Here is a 13,174-nt window from a genome sequence, read left to right as displayed (position 1 = left end):
TACATTTTTTTAAATGAAATTCATTGTAATCAGAGATCTTTACGCTTGTCTATATTGACAGTGTCAATTTACTCTTCAACAAAGTATCTTTGTTCAGTATAGCTTTGATTTTTAAAAGACAAACATAAGGAACCTTGTTTGTTGTGGTTCAAATCGGTATTTAAGGACACATTTGAGAAAACAACTGGTTGTCGGGCGATCTGAAGAACTAAAACAAAAGTCACATTGTTCGTATAACGCTGTCTTCTGACCTGTCATCATAGAAATACAATTATAAGAAGGCATGTAATGATGGAAACCACAGGCTCACTGCTTTCTAGTTACAGAGGCGCTATGTCGACAGTTCAACCCTCTGTCATGTGACACCAACTCTAGCTCTCACTTCCGGTCATGCGTGTTAAAAAAAAAAGTTGGACGAAAATCTCAGGCAAGTTTCCCCCTTGCAGGAGTTTCCACAGCAGAAGCCACATCGAATTAACGGAACATTTAGTGCGTATTTCGTGGATTTGGAAGTGAAGTGGAATCGTTTCGCATTTGGGTGGGAATTTGTTTAAAAGCGGAACATGTCGACGAACGCTTTGTACAACGACCAAGGAGGAGCAGAGGCTGCGGTGGAGGCTGGCCAGGAGAGCACCCTGGCTGCTACCACCAGTGCAGCTTTCGGGCTTTTCAGCGCTGACTTCAAAAAGTAAGTTAACATGATTTTTACATGAAACGTGTACGCCACGTTGACTTAACATTTCGGCATCCCAAGTCGTACAAGCCCATCAAGATAGCTAGCGACGGTTAGCCGCTAAAGTTGTGTAAAATGTGAAAACTCGCAGATTAAAGCTTCATTTCTTAGTAGTTCTGACCCGCTTTGCTGGATAGTTCAATGATAACACATGTTGTGTTATGTGTTTCTCGATAGCGTGACACTTATGAATGACATTTTCTACATACAGTATGCCATCAAAGAGCCGTCTCACACCAAAAACACTTAACTTTTGACAAGCAAATTAAGTTAATTGATTCTATACCCGACTGTATGAGTGAATTTCTGCAAAGTAGGATTCCTTATTAATAAATGAAATATTTTTGTTGTTGTGGAGCATAGAAAAACAATTTACGACCCTCTAAATACAGCTCTTAACGTTATTGGAGCCTTGTAGACATGAAATAACACCCCTATAGTCACCTTTATACTGTAATTACCCAATATAGTAGACATAATAAGAGAAACAAAGACATAATTGATTCTATACCCGACTGTATGAGTGAATTTCTGCAAAGTAGGATTCCTTATTAATAAATGAAATATTTTTGTTGTTGTGGAGCATAGAAAAACAATTTACGACCCTCTAAATACAGCTCTTAACGTTATTGGAGCCTTGTAGACATGAAATAACACCCCTATAGTCACCTTTATACTGTAATTACCCAATATAGTAGACATAATAAGAGAAACGAAGACATATGAGACATAGAAAATCTGTTTTCCACCTTCAAAATGTGTTTTGATGGCGGTTAATTGATTCTATACCCGACTGTATGAGTGAATTTCTGCAAAGTAGGATTCCTTATAAATAAATGAAATATTTTTGTTGTTGTGGAGCATAGAAAAACAGTTTACGACCCTCTAAATACGGCTTTTAACGTTATTGGAGCCTTGTAGACATGAAATAACACCCCTATAGTCACCTTTATACTCTAATTACCCAATATAGTAGACATAATAAGAGAAACAAAGACATATGAGACATAGAAAATCTGTTTTCCACCTTCAAAATGCGTTTTGATGGCAGTTAATTGATTCTATACCCAACTGTATGAGTGAATTTCTGCAAAGTAGGATTCCTTATTAATAAATGAAATATTTTTGTTGTTGTGGAGCATAGAAAAACTGTTTACAACCCTCTAAATACGTCTTTTAACATTATTAGAGCTCTTTAGACATTAAATAACACCCCTATGGCCACCTTCACACTCCTATTACCCAGTATAGAAGACATAATAAGAGAACAAGACACAGAAAACCTTTTGACAAGCAAAGCATTGACGTGATGATATGTGGCATGGAAGATCATAACACTTACTCCGGTTGCCATACACACCATGTATCCAGGTCTGGCTACTACATCTTGTATCTTGTATCCGTGTCAAGAATTGGGCAAAATTCTGCTAGATATGCATTTAGGAGCTAAATTATGCATTTGATTTCGAATTTCACCGTTTCACCCTGTAGTTATTAGTTGCTACTGCAACTACACAAGTTTAAAACATCTATTAGCCAAATCTTTGGGAGTAGTTTGGTTATTTGTGTGTTTGCGTTGCATTCATTACTTTCACAGCATTTGGCAGGTCATCTGTCATGTCACCTTGCTACCGCTAGAGGGCAATGGAGCACTACATTACACTACATTTCTTTTGCCTTTTGTTGTCTTTACTGGAGTTCATGCAGCTTAACTCTTTAGAAAATCACATGAAATTAATATGAATGGAAAATTTTCAATGGGTATATATTATTTGATTCATAGAAACCATGAATGGGGTGTTTATTTACCTCAAGCTGTAGATATTTCTTTAAATGAAAACCCATTTAAAGCGGTAAATTGATTCCAGACCCGACCACATTAATGAATATAGTTGGTAGTCAAACCCCTTTTGACTTAAGAAGTATGTTTTTTTTATATAATAAGATCCCTGTAGACATGACATGAATTAACATCCAACATTGACAGTCCTGTTATTGTCCAACGATTGTGCTACAGGGACTCTAAATGGCTGCTAGAGAGCTAACCAGTTTGCCCCAAATTTATAAACTTAAGACAGGGTTTCAAACGGAGCAGAAAAAAAGGACAAAGAAGAACCCACACACTTACCGCTTCCACACGAAATGGGAGGAGAACCGTTTTCACTCTGTATCCATCCGATATTTTTTTTTAAACAAAGATTTCTAGCGCATGAAGAAGTGGAAAGGAAAACCTCTGGACATTTATCAATGTGTGTTGCACAACACAACCAATGTTGTAATGGCAGTAAGGAGCAAAGAATGAATTAAAAACTGATTGGGAGGTTGCCCACAGCCACAGTTGTTAATGCCAATGTTATCGGCCTTAACAACGGATGCTTCCTGATATTCTTTCGATGATTGGGTCCTTGTGGTGCAGCCTAGGTGATGAGAAGTAGCTCAGTCCTGCACCAGATAAGGCCTTCACGTTTGCCCCCAGAGGGGCGTGAGTGACCACAGACCAGCAGGAGGTGGAGTCAAAGGGCAGAAGGAGCAAGGAATCATGTTTGCGAGTCATGGACCGCATGCAGCAGAAGAAGGAAAGCAGAAGAACGCCAGGCTGACAAGGTCTTGTGACTTCATTTAGCAAATAAGGAGGAAGAGACCAGCGAGTGTTTCTGCACCCGTGTGACAGTTTGGAAGCGCACAAAGCAAACAAAGCCGGGAGCGCAGCACACACAGCCTCAAGCAGCAGCAGAAGCTCAACTTACTTTCTCTGGATGTACTCTTTCTGGGCTCCAGAAGGAACACCTTCTTCTTCCTCCTCCTCCTCCGGTAAGAAGATCTTGGTCTCCTGGACGGATGGCTGCATGGACGTCAACTTGTTGTCTTTACGCTCGGAGGCCGCCGGCGCCGTCAGGACGGCGCTGACGTCGGCCGAGCACCTGCAGCTGTCCTTGAAGGCCGGGCTCAGCCAGGAAGAACGGTCCCTGACGCTGCATGCCGGCGGGGCCAAGAAGGCGGGCCGCGACGGGTACGACTCCATTGCCTTAGGGTGCTACCTGTGTGCTTGCCTTCTAAGCTGGTAACTGTGCTGCTGAGACCCTCTACCAGCACACCTTTAATTAGAATAACTGTAGACCCCCACCAAGGCCAAGATTAAGATCCAGGCACTAAGAGCCTAAGTGCCTAACTGCCTCGTTTTGTGCACAATAAATAGGTCGGTAAATCCTACAAAAGGCAATGAAACTCTTTAGCAAACTGATTAATTATAGTGGAAAAACATGATCAATGTGTCAGTTAATGTACTTTTAATCAATGCTTGGGGTCACATTTCACTAAATGTCACTTAATGAGGAAAACGAACAATGTTCCTTAGTTCTTTAATAACATTTTTTGGTGCATGGTAAGAAAAAAACTTGCATTGTGGGATTGATTAAGCTGAGGAATGTTTGTGCAGAAAAAGTCAGCATTATGTTGCTCCCTGCTGGGGAATGATCTCCCGAGCATTGTGCAGGTACACAATGCTCATGCACTGTGTGACAGCGTTAGCATTAGCTAAGGAATGAGCATTGGAATGAGTCATGCTGTTGCCATGGTGACTCTATTGTTGTTTTTGGTGGTTGTTGTTGTTGTTGTTTGGCAATGTCAGGTTCTTCTCTCCCGTCCCGTCCCGTCCACACATTCCACGTCTTATCGGAGAGGCTGACACAGATGTTGCCCCAGTGGAAGTTTCACAGACCTGTCAGCTGCTGAGTCTAACGTTGACTGAAGAGGACAAACGTTTGATTCCTCGCCAGCAACAGCCGGACCCCTGAAATTCATCTTTGAGAATATGCACACTAAACCTCACAATGTTATGATGTACCAGTTTCACCCTCGGCCAGACTATGGCTGCTTCATATGGGAACATTGATGTCATCACTTTTTGAAGTTTGCAAAATAAAAAAAAATAAATTCAGTGAATAAATACATGGAATGCTGGGAAGAAGGATTGGTGCAATCCTTTGTTTATGGCGGTTAATTGATTCTATACCCGACTGTATGAGTGAATTTCTGCAAAGTAGGATTCCTTATAAATAAATGAAATATACGGCTTTACCATACTAAATGCTATACTAAATACGGCTTTTAACATTATTGGAGCCTTGTAGACATGAAATAACACCCCTATAGTCACCTTTATACTCTAATTACCCAATATAGTAGACATAATAAGAGAAACAAAGACATATGAGACATAGAAAATCTGTTTTCCACCTTCAAAATGTGTTTTGCTGGCGGTTAATTGATTCTATACCCAACTGTATTATTGAATTTCTGCAAAGTAGGATTCCTTATTAAGAAATGAAATATTTTGTTGTTGTGGAGCATAGAAAAACTGTTTACGACCCTCTGAATACAGCTTTTAACATTATTAGAGCTCTCTAGACATTAAATAACACCCCTATGGCCACCTTCACACACTATTACCCAGTATAGAAGACATAATAAGGTAATGATTTATGTATGTTTACATAAACAGACAGAGAACCATTTTTTCGGTGTTAAGCTGCTACTTTTTAATACACCGGCGATTACAGAAGGTGAAATAGGATCATTTGAATTGATGATCTCTTGTGGCGCGTCACGGTGCTATAAATCGCATCTTTTAAAATGCGTGAATATGATCTTCAACGGAGCATTTATTTTTCTTCTGCCCTCAGGAATGAAGATCTCAAAGAAATGCTGGAGAGCAACAAGGAGTCGCTGAAACTGGAGGCCATGAAAAGGATCGTCGGGGTGAGTACTTTTTTTTATTTTTTTTACTATGTTTATTGAGTATATAACCAAAAAAAAAAGCTAAATGTCAGATGTTTCCATCTCAGCTGATCGCCAAAGGAAAGAATGCATCTGAGCTGTTCCCTGCCGTGGTGAAGAATGTGGCGAGTAAGAACATTGAGGTATGCTACTGTTGAGGCTCATCAGATATGGACACCTGATGTCACTAGCAGTAGTTTTAAATGCAGTAAAAAATATTTTTTTTATCTATAAAAATGGTGGTGGGGGGGGTCACCACTTAATAACCATGGGAACATGTGGGTCTAGCATACCCCTGGGACCCCAGTAAGGATAAGCGGAGTGACATAAGATGACCATAAGATGGATGGATGCTACTAATTCCACCAGCCCTGATGGAGAACTGCGAGTGTCAATACTGGAAGTACGGTGTCGATTACTCTTAAAAATGGTAACCTTCTGCCTGACCCCCCCACCTGAAATGAGCTTATTATTTATTCATTTTAAACAGCTTATCCTCACGAGGGTCGCCGGGGATGCTGGAGCCTATCCCAGCTGTCTTCGGGCGAGAGGCGGGGTACACCCTGGACTGGTGGCCAGCCAATCACAGGGCACATATAGACAAACAACCATTCACACTCACATTCATACCGATGGACAATTTGGAGTCGCTAATTAACCTAGCATGTTTTTGGAATGTGGGAGGAAACCGGAGTACCCGGAGAAAACCCACGCATGCACGGGGCGTACACACAGAGATGGCCGAAGGTGGAGTTGAACTCGGGTCTCCTAGCTGTGAGTCCTCTGCGCTAACCACTCATCCGCCGTGCAGCTCTGAGCTCATTATGCCAGTCATTATTTTTCATGACGGCTTCTTTCTGGACTTCCATCCGTCCATCCATTTTCCTCCGCTTATCCGGGTCTGGGTCGCGGGGGCAGCAGTCTTAGTAGGAAAGCCCAGACTTCCTGGTCCCCGGCCATCTCCTCCAGCTCCAGCCCGGAACACCTCACCAGGGAGGCATCCGGACTAGATGCCCGAGCCACCTCAACTGACTCCTCTCGATGTGGAGGAGAAGCGGCTCTACTCTGAGCCCCTCCCAGATGACGGAACGCAGGGTGCAAAGTGCAATGCAGAACAGGAATAGAGACTCTCTGTTTTCCTCTTGGAATAATAAACGTCCAAAGGAATGCCGTCTTGGTTCTTATTGTCTATGTGTTGTCTTTGGCAGCTGAAGAAGCTGGTGTACGTGTACCTGGTGAGGTATGCCGAGGAGCAGCAGGACCTGGCTCTGCTCTCCATCAGCACCTTCCAACGGGCTCTCAAGGTAAGGCTTCTTCTTCTAAAGGCTCCTTATCGCCCGCCCCTGCAGGCTTCCTTCCTGTCATGCTAGATGGTCCACCTTAGAGTTCAGTAGAGCAATTAATTCAGGCCTGCATCGTTTGCTGCCAAAAATAAGTAGAGCAAGAGCACAGTTTGGGGCTATTTTTTTTAAATAAGCCAAATAAAGTTATGAATACATTGATTACTAATCTTTATTGCAGGATCCAAACCAGCTCATCCGGGCCAGCGCTTTGAGGGTCCTATCCAGCATCCGGGTGCCCATCATCGTCCCCATCATGATGCTGGCCATCAAGGAGGCTGCGTCGGACTTGTCACCCTACGTGAGGAAGACGTCGGCCCACGCTATCCAGAAGCTTTACAGGTAGGCGTGAAGCGTACTTTGATGGCTGCAAGTTCTCTTGGTGATTTCCACCCTTCCGGCCCTCAGCCTCGATCCCGAGCAGAAGGAGCAGCTGATTGAAGTGATCGAGAAACTGCTGAAGGACAAAAGCACAGTAAGTTTCATCTCTGCCACAGGTACACTTCAGTCCACTGGAGGGCGCCCCCGTAGAGCGCTTCCCCCCCCCTCTTTGCGCCCTGTCCCACAGTTCATTGTGGCAATGCCACGCTTTGTTAACACCCACTTAAACCCGCAGGTCTTCAGATGCTTCTGGTTAAGAGTCCATTTGCGGGGCGGATTTCTGGCCAGGCGCCGGTGGCAGTACTGTTTTACCGCCACCAACTTCTGGCACCCCAAATATTGTCAAATGGGTGATCAGACGTCGGGTGTTTGCTGCAGCACGTCTCCATGCCTGTAGAGGGTTTGCAGGTCATGCGCAGTGTGCCGCCATTCTGTATTCATAGCATACACTTATCATTATACAAACAAATAAAGCAGCTTAAGCCAACGGCGGGGTGGGGGGGCGGCGGGAGGGGGTTTCCAGGGAGCAGATGTATAGCATATTTAGCCGCAGACGCTAACGAAGACAGATGACTTCTCCCGCTCGGAGCGCACATGCGGGGGCCCAGGGCGCCATCATCACACGGACGTACAAGTGCTATCCACGGTTGATTAATGGTGAAAAGCTCTTGTGAATATTTAATAGCCGTCAAGAAGTGCATTTTTACGATGGCGAGGCTGTGCCATTTAGACGTCCCATGACGGAGAAGCAGTCCGCTTAATGTTTGATTTGTACCTGGCGTATCGCGGCAAGCTGTACCCCTCCCAGGATTTTTTTACCAGCGCTGCCTCGTCTTTGCTCATCATCCATGATCCTTATGTGGGCACACACGTCCTTCTCTTATTGCCTTCTAAAGATATAAAAACAGCTAAAAAGAGGATACCTCATTAATACAGGATACGGGATACACCTATTCAGCCTAGAAAGCCCACCTGGAAGTGCTTGGGTGTGCTCTATTATATAGTAGCATCACAGCCTTCCATGTTTGGACATATTTCTTAGCAAGGCTAATTTAGTTAGTACATATGTTGCTGGGGTTTTCGTCACCTTTTTTAAAATTGAAATAAATCCACACGGGGAAGGAACATTTCTTCCGAATCTGGTTAAAATACGTCTGTGACGTCAATAGGCCTTCATGTTGTGTCGCTACAGTACGTTTGAATTGTCTGTGGATTGGCTGGCGAGGTGGTGTTACTTTGTCGACTCCTCAAGGAGGAGACGCTGCTTGATGAGTCCACTTAAAAGCAAATAAGAGGATGAACGGCAGGAAAGGCCATCAAGCAAATGCCAGCATGACATCTGATGAAGGAAATCTTTAGTCGCTGTTGCTTCCTGACATTTACCTTTACACGTGCACCTGCTTGTTTATGTGGCTGTGACATGCACACACACACACACACACACAAACACACACACACACGGATGGTTTAGAGAGAAAATGTGACGGCGTGAGGACAGAGACGACGCAGGAGTTTGTGCAGCTGCTTAGCGTGATGGATCTATTATGTCGCCATTACAAGATAAATGATCGATCCCGCCCCACGCTCCCCCCGCTGCACCCGCTCGCCAAATTGAAATGAGAGGTGAGAGGAGGGGGTGCTATGATTAGGGGCTAGGTGGGACGGCCATTCATTTACGAGGATGGGACGACCTCACGGTTCGTCATCAATCAAAAAAAAAAGAAAAAACGGCTTGCGTTGTCTCTGGCGTGATGACCCAGCACTCTTCGCCCTCCTGCCACGCTAATTAGAATTCATAACAAAGTAGATGCAAGGAAACACTTTGGGCCCTTCATAATTTTCTAGTAAATTTATTGTTATTAGAAGAAGCATTTGCTTAGTGTGATTTTTTCCATTACCAGCTTGTCATGCAGGCGCCAAGCCGGGCGGCGAGGAGCGCCACAGATTGGGGTGTCACTTTTTCTTGATGGTGCATGTTTACCTTGGAGGCTGCCTTCTAATGGGGGAAGTTGGCAGGGAGACCCCATCCACATGTAGCCCTCAAGGAACCTGAGCCCGCTGCTTTATGTGCCGTTTTTAAACCTTTTTAATATTCACTAACTGCACCCATCACACGGCCGCTCCGTTTCTTGCGGGGGGACACTTTATGTCAGGGGTCTTAAACATGCAGCCCGCGGGCCAAATGTGGCCCACAGGACACTAGTTTGAGGCCCCCGCCTTTATATGAAAGTTTAATGTTAGTGCGGCCCGCGCAAGTTTGATATGGTGCTGTATGGTATCATGTACCCAGAAAAAAATTATTACGTTTCATTAATGTTCATGTTAAAGGTTAAATAATAATTTGTCTACCCACCAACTATATGTGGTTTCTTAAGTTTTTATTATTTGCCGTTTTATTATTATTATTATTATATTTTTTATTATTTATTTGTTACTGATTGATTGATTTTCTTTATTCTTGATTTGTTTATAATAAAAAGTAAGATACTTGAGAACAGTGGAATGTTTTATCAGAGCTTTTCTTGTAGAAAATTGGAACCAAAGCGAAGTTTTTTTTAATTTTTTTGTTTTTAATAAATGCGTTTTTTTGTTGTTTTTTTTTTGAAAACCTGATGCGCTCCAGTGGCCCCCAAATAAATTGAGTTTGAGACCCCTGCTTTATGTAATATTTACTATCTCGCCCAAAGTCAGCTGGGATAGGCTCCAGCATACCTCTGCCACCCTAATGAGGATAATCAGTATAGAAAATGCATGGAAATAAGCCTAGCGTAAATCCCGTACATACTGGACTACAGTTCTCGGGTGTCCCTCATCCAGTTCGGGCTCCATCACTCGCTAAGAAAAGGAAGCATACTTTGAAGTGGAGTCTGGCAGTTAGAATTGTTGTGCTTTCTGTGGGACTCGAACATAAAGTAGCTTCGATTTGCAGGAAAGGTATAATTGATGACTTGTGTGAAAATGAGTCCATTTCAACTTTTTACGTGCTAGCATTTTTTTTGTGCTAATGATCAACTAATCAAAGTTGAAAAGACTTTTTCCTTGTTGCTGTGGTTTTTCTCTCAGGTGTTTTCAGGTCAGACTAGTTAACATTGTTTTCTATTCCTCACGAGTCCCTTTATCGCTTTTGTTCATTCCGTCTTAATTGCCAGCCTCTTTACGCCGCATCAGCGCCGCTTGATTGTTTTCTTCTTCTCCCCGATCCGCACGAACGTGTAGCTGGTGGCAGGAAGCGTGGTGATGGCCTTCGAGGAGGTGTGCCCGGATCGCATCGACCTGATCCACAAGAACTACCGTAAGCTGTGCAACCTGCTGGTGGACGTGGAGGAGTGGGGGCAGGTGGTCATCATCTCCATGCTGACACGTTACGCCCGGACGCAGTTCACCAGTCCCTGGCAGGAGGTGAGGCGCCGCATGCGTCCCGGTCCCGTTATGGAATGTCTCTGTGAGCCAGGAGCGAGCAGGGAACGCCACATCTATCCATCAGTAGCAGTCCCAATTTATTGGTGGCGGGCTGGGTCACGGGTCAACCTACTCTTCCAAAAATTATAACTTTATTTTTTATTCATATTATATATGAATTATATTTTTTAAAAAAAAAACTTTTATTTTTCTCATAAAAATAAATTAATTTTTGTTTTTTTTAAACTTTTAAAATTTAAATAAATAATACATTTTTATATAAATAAATAAATCGATTTTCTCATAAAATTGCTAATTTTCTTCTCATAGAACACAAATTTTTTTCTTGTAGTATTTGGACGTCGTTTTCCTAATTTTTTACTTCATTTTCTGCTTCTTTTTTTTTTTTTTACCCCAGCTATTTCAGCTTTTTTCATGTAAATTTTATAGGACCACTGTCTTTTTCAGACTTTTTTCTTGATGAATGAATTGTTAAATCTTCAACTCAAGCCTGTATAGTAAAACCAAGCTGTCGGCACGTGGCGAATGTGTGTGTAAGTGACGTGCTGTGATCTCAGGGCGCCGTGTTTGATGAAAACGACGTGAAGACCTTCTACGACTCGGACTCAGAGGAGAAACGGTGCCAGATGGACGCCAAGCCTTACGTCATGGACCCGGATCACCGGCTACTGCTCAGGAACACCAAACCTCTGCTGCAGAGCCGCAACACGGCGGTGAGTGGTGGACAAACACGTATTCCAGGACGCCATTTTCTTATGAACACCTGACCCTAACTTTAGGAAAACCTGCATAAAATACTCCATTATAGTTGCATCATTGGCTAAGTTGAAATGACTCAAGCTATGGCTCCATTGTGTTTTCCAGTCCATTCCTGCAAACTACATTAGCATAGTAGCATTTTTAGCCATTTCATAAGTAGAATCTACGACATTATATGTTAGCACTGTTAGCATAGTAGCATTTGTCCATTTTCATAGGTAGATTTATACGAACACCTAGCGCTATCATGTTAGGTGTTAACATGTTAGCATTGTTAGCATTATAGCATTTGTGACCATTTCCATGAGTAGACTTATATAAACACTTAGCGCCATCATGCTAGTTGTTAGCAAGCTAATATTAGCATACTGTCATTTTTAGCCATTTTCACAATTTTACATTGATATAAACACCACTGTTATGGTAGGTATTAGCATGCTGAATTTAGAACAGTAGCATTTTTAGAACTGTCATGTTAAAGGCTCGTATGCTAACTTTAGGATGTTAGCATTGCTAGCATGCTAACATTAGTATAGAAGCATTTTAATCAATTTTCATTAATATTAACATTGGCTGAAACAGGGCGCTATTATACTAGATTTTCCATGCTAATGTTAGCCCGTTTTCATAAGTAGAGTTCTGTCAAGCAAGGTCTCATTCATACATTAATTTTAAAAGAGCTCAAAGCCGTGCCTCTACTCCAATTGGTTCAATGAGAGCTTCACATTTACTTTGGTTAGGACTTCTTTACGTGTTTTAGCCCAAAAATCCCAGAATGGCAAGGGGTTAACAGAAGTATAAGCTGAGCACAAAACACAAAGCTCCATAAACATACCTGTCACAAGATGGAGCAAAGCCGCACACACGTTGAGAGCAGAGCTCCATCACCCGCCAGCCTCAAGGCCTCCGTCGCCGTGGAGCAGCGGGAAGGAAAGAGGCTCCCAAATGAAAATGTTGATTAAAATGTGACACACGCTGTGTTGTTCTTCCTCCTTCCACCCCTCACCACCTCCAGCAGCAACAACAGCGTGGCAATATTCTCCATCTTCATAGACGGCACACGCCGCGCCGTCTGCAAGGATGGACGCATGTCCTGGTTGACGCTGGGATGAAAAATGAGTCCTGTCCTCAAGACGATAAAGCGCTATCAAATAAGGAAGCGTTTAAAAGTTGCACAAACATCATAGACTAGTCACACTCAGGGCGGAATGAGCCGGAATACCATCAGAATGAATATTCCTGGTTTATACTCAAAGTATATTCTAACAACGGACCTTGCTAGTATTTAAGATGAAATTACATCGCCGAGGAGTGCACATAGAGGTAGATGCAACCCTGCTGGATGCTTAGTACTCATTATACTTGGAATGTAGCGTTAAGGACATCAGGAGGTTGCCTACAGGCACAGCTTGTGTTAACTGAATGGAGCCAGTGCTTTCAGTTGAAATGGTTGTTGTTGTGATTCCAGGTGGTGATGTCTGTGGCTCAGCTCTACTGGCACCTGGCACCCAAACAGGAAGTCGGCATAGTCACCAAGTCGCTGGTGCGGCTGCTGAGAAGCCACAGGTAAGCAAGCGCATGACTGACTTCCCACCAGAATCGCCGCGCCATTCCGTAACGCTGACTGTGTTGTTTGCGGCGGACAGGGAGGTGCAGTACGTGGTCCTCCAGAACATCGCCACCATGTCCATTCAGAGGAAGGCGAGTAGAAGCGAGCGTTCAAGGAGTCTGGCGTCAATGCAGGCTGTGTGATGTTATTCCTGAT

The 13,174-nt window shown here is 43.3% G+C and overlaps 1 protein-coding gene across 2 annotated transcripts in view; it reads left to right on the top strand.

Annotated features, from left to right (window-relative positions):
• Window positions 1-325: 325 nt before the first annotated feature.
• ap3b1a (adaptor related protein complex 3 subunit beta 1a) overlaps window positions 326-13,174 on the top strand; it is a 38,616-nt gene continuing 25,767 nt past the window's right edge. The window contains exons 1-10 of one of the 2 annotated variants that reach the window (XM_058064086.1): window positions 326-688; window positions 5,416-5,491; window positions 5,578-5,652; window positions 6,718-6,813; window positions 7,031-7,191; window positions 7,258-7,324; window positions 10,447-10,629; window positions 11,208-11,363; window positions 12,878-12,975; window positions 13,056-13,110. In XM_058064086.1, the coding sequence (XP_057920069.1) occupies window positions 564-688; window positions 5,416-5,491; window positions 5,578-5,652; window positions 6,718-6,813; window positions 7,031-7,191; window positions 7,258-7,324; window positions 10,447-10,629; window positions 11,208-11,363; window positions 12,878-12,975; window positions 13,056-13,110 (1,092 nt within the window). In that variant the 5' untranslated portion in view covers window positions 326-563. Of the gene's footprint in view, window positions 689-3,498; window positions 3,744-5,415; window positions 5,492-5,577; window positions 5,653-6,717; window positions 6,814-7,030; window positions 7,192-7,257; window positions 7,325-10,446; window positions 10,630-11,207; window positions 11,364-12,877; window positions 12,976-13,055; window positions 13,111-13,174 lie in introns of those variants that run through there. The other variant, XM_058064088.1, reaches the window with a different exon arrangement.

The sequence above is a fragment of the Doryrhamphus excisus genome, chromosome 2, assembly GCF_030265055.1.
Source record: "Doryrhamphus excisus isolate RoL2022-K1 chromosome 2, RoL_Dexc_1.0, whole genome shotgun sequence".
In the NCBI taxonomy this organism is placed as follows: domain Eukaryota; kingdom Metazoa; phylum Chordata; class Actinopteri; order Syngnathiformes; family Syngnathidae; genus Doryrhamphus; species Doryrhamphus excisus.
This window is presented reverse-complemented; position numbering and strand designations above follow the sequence as displayed.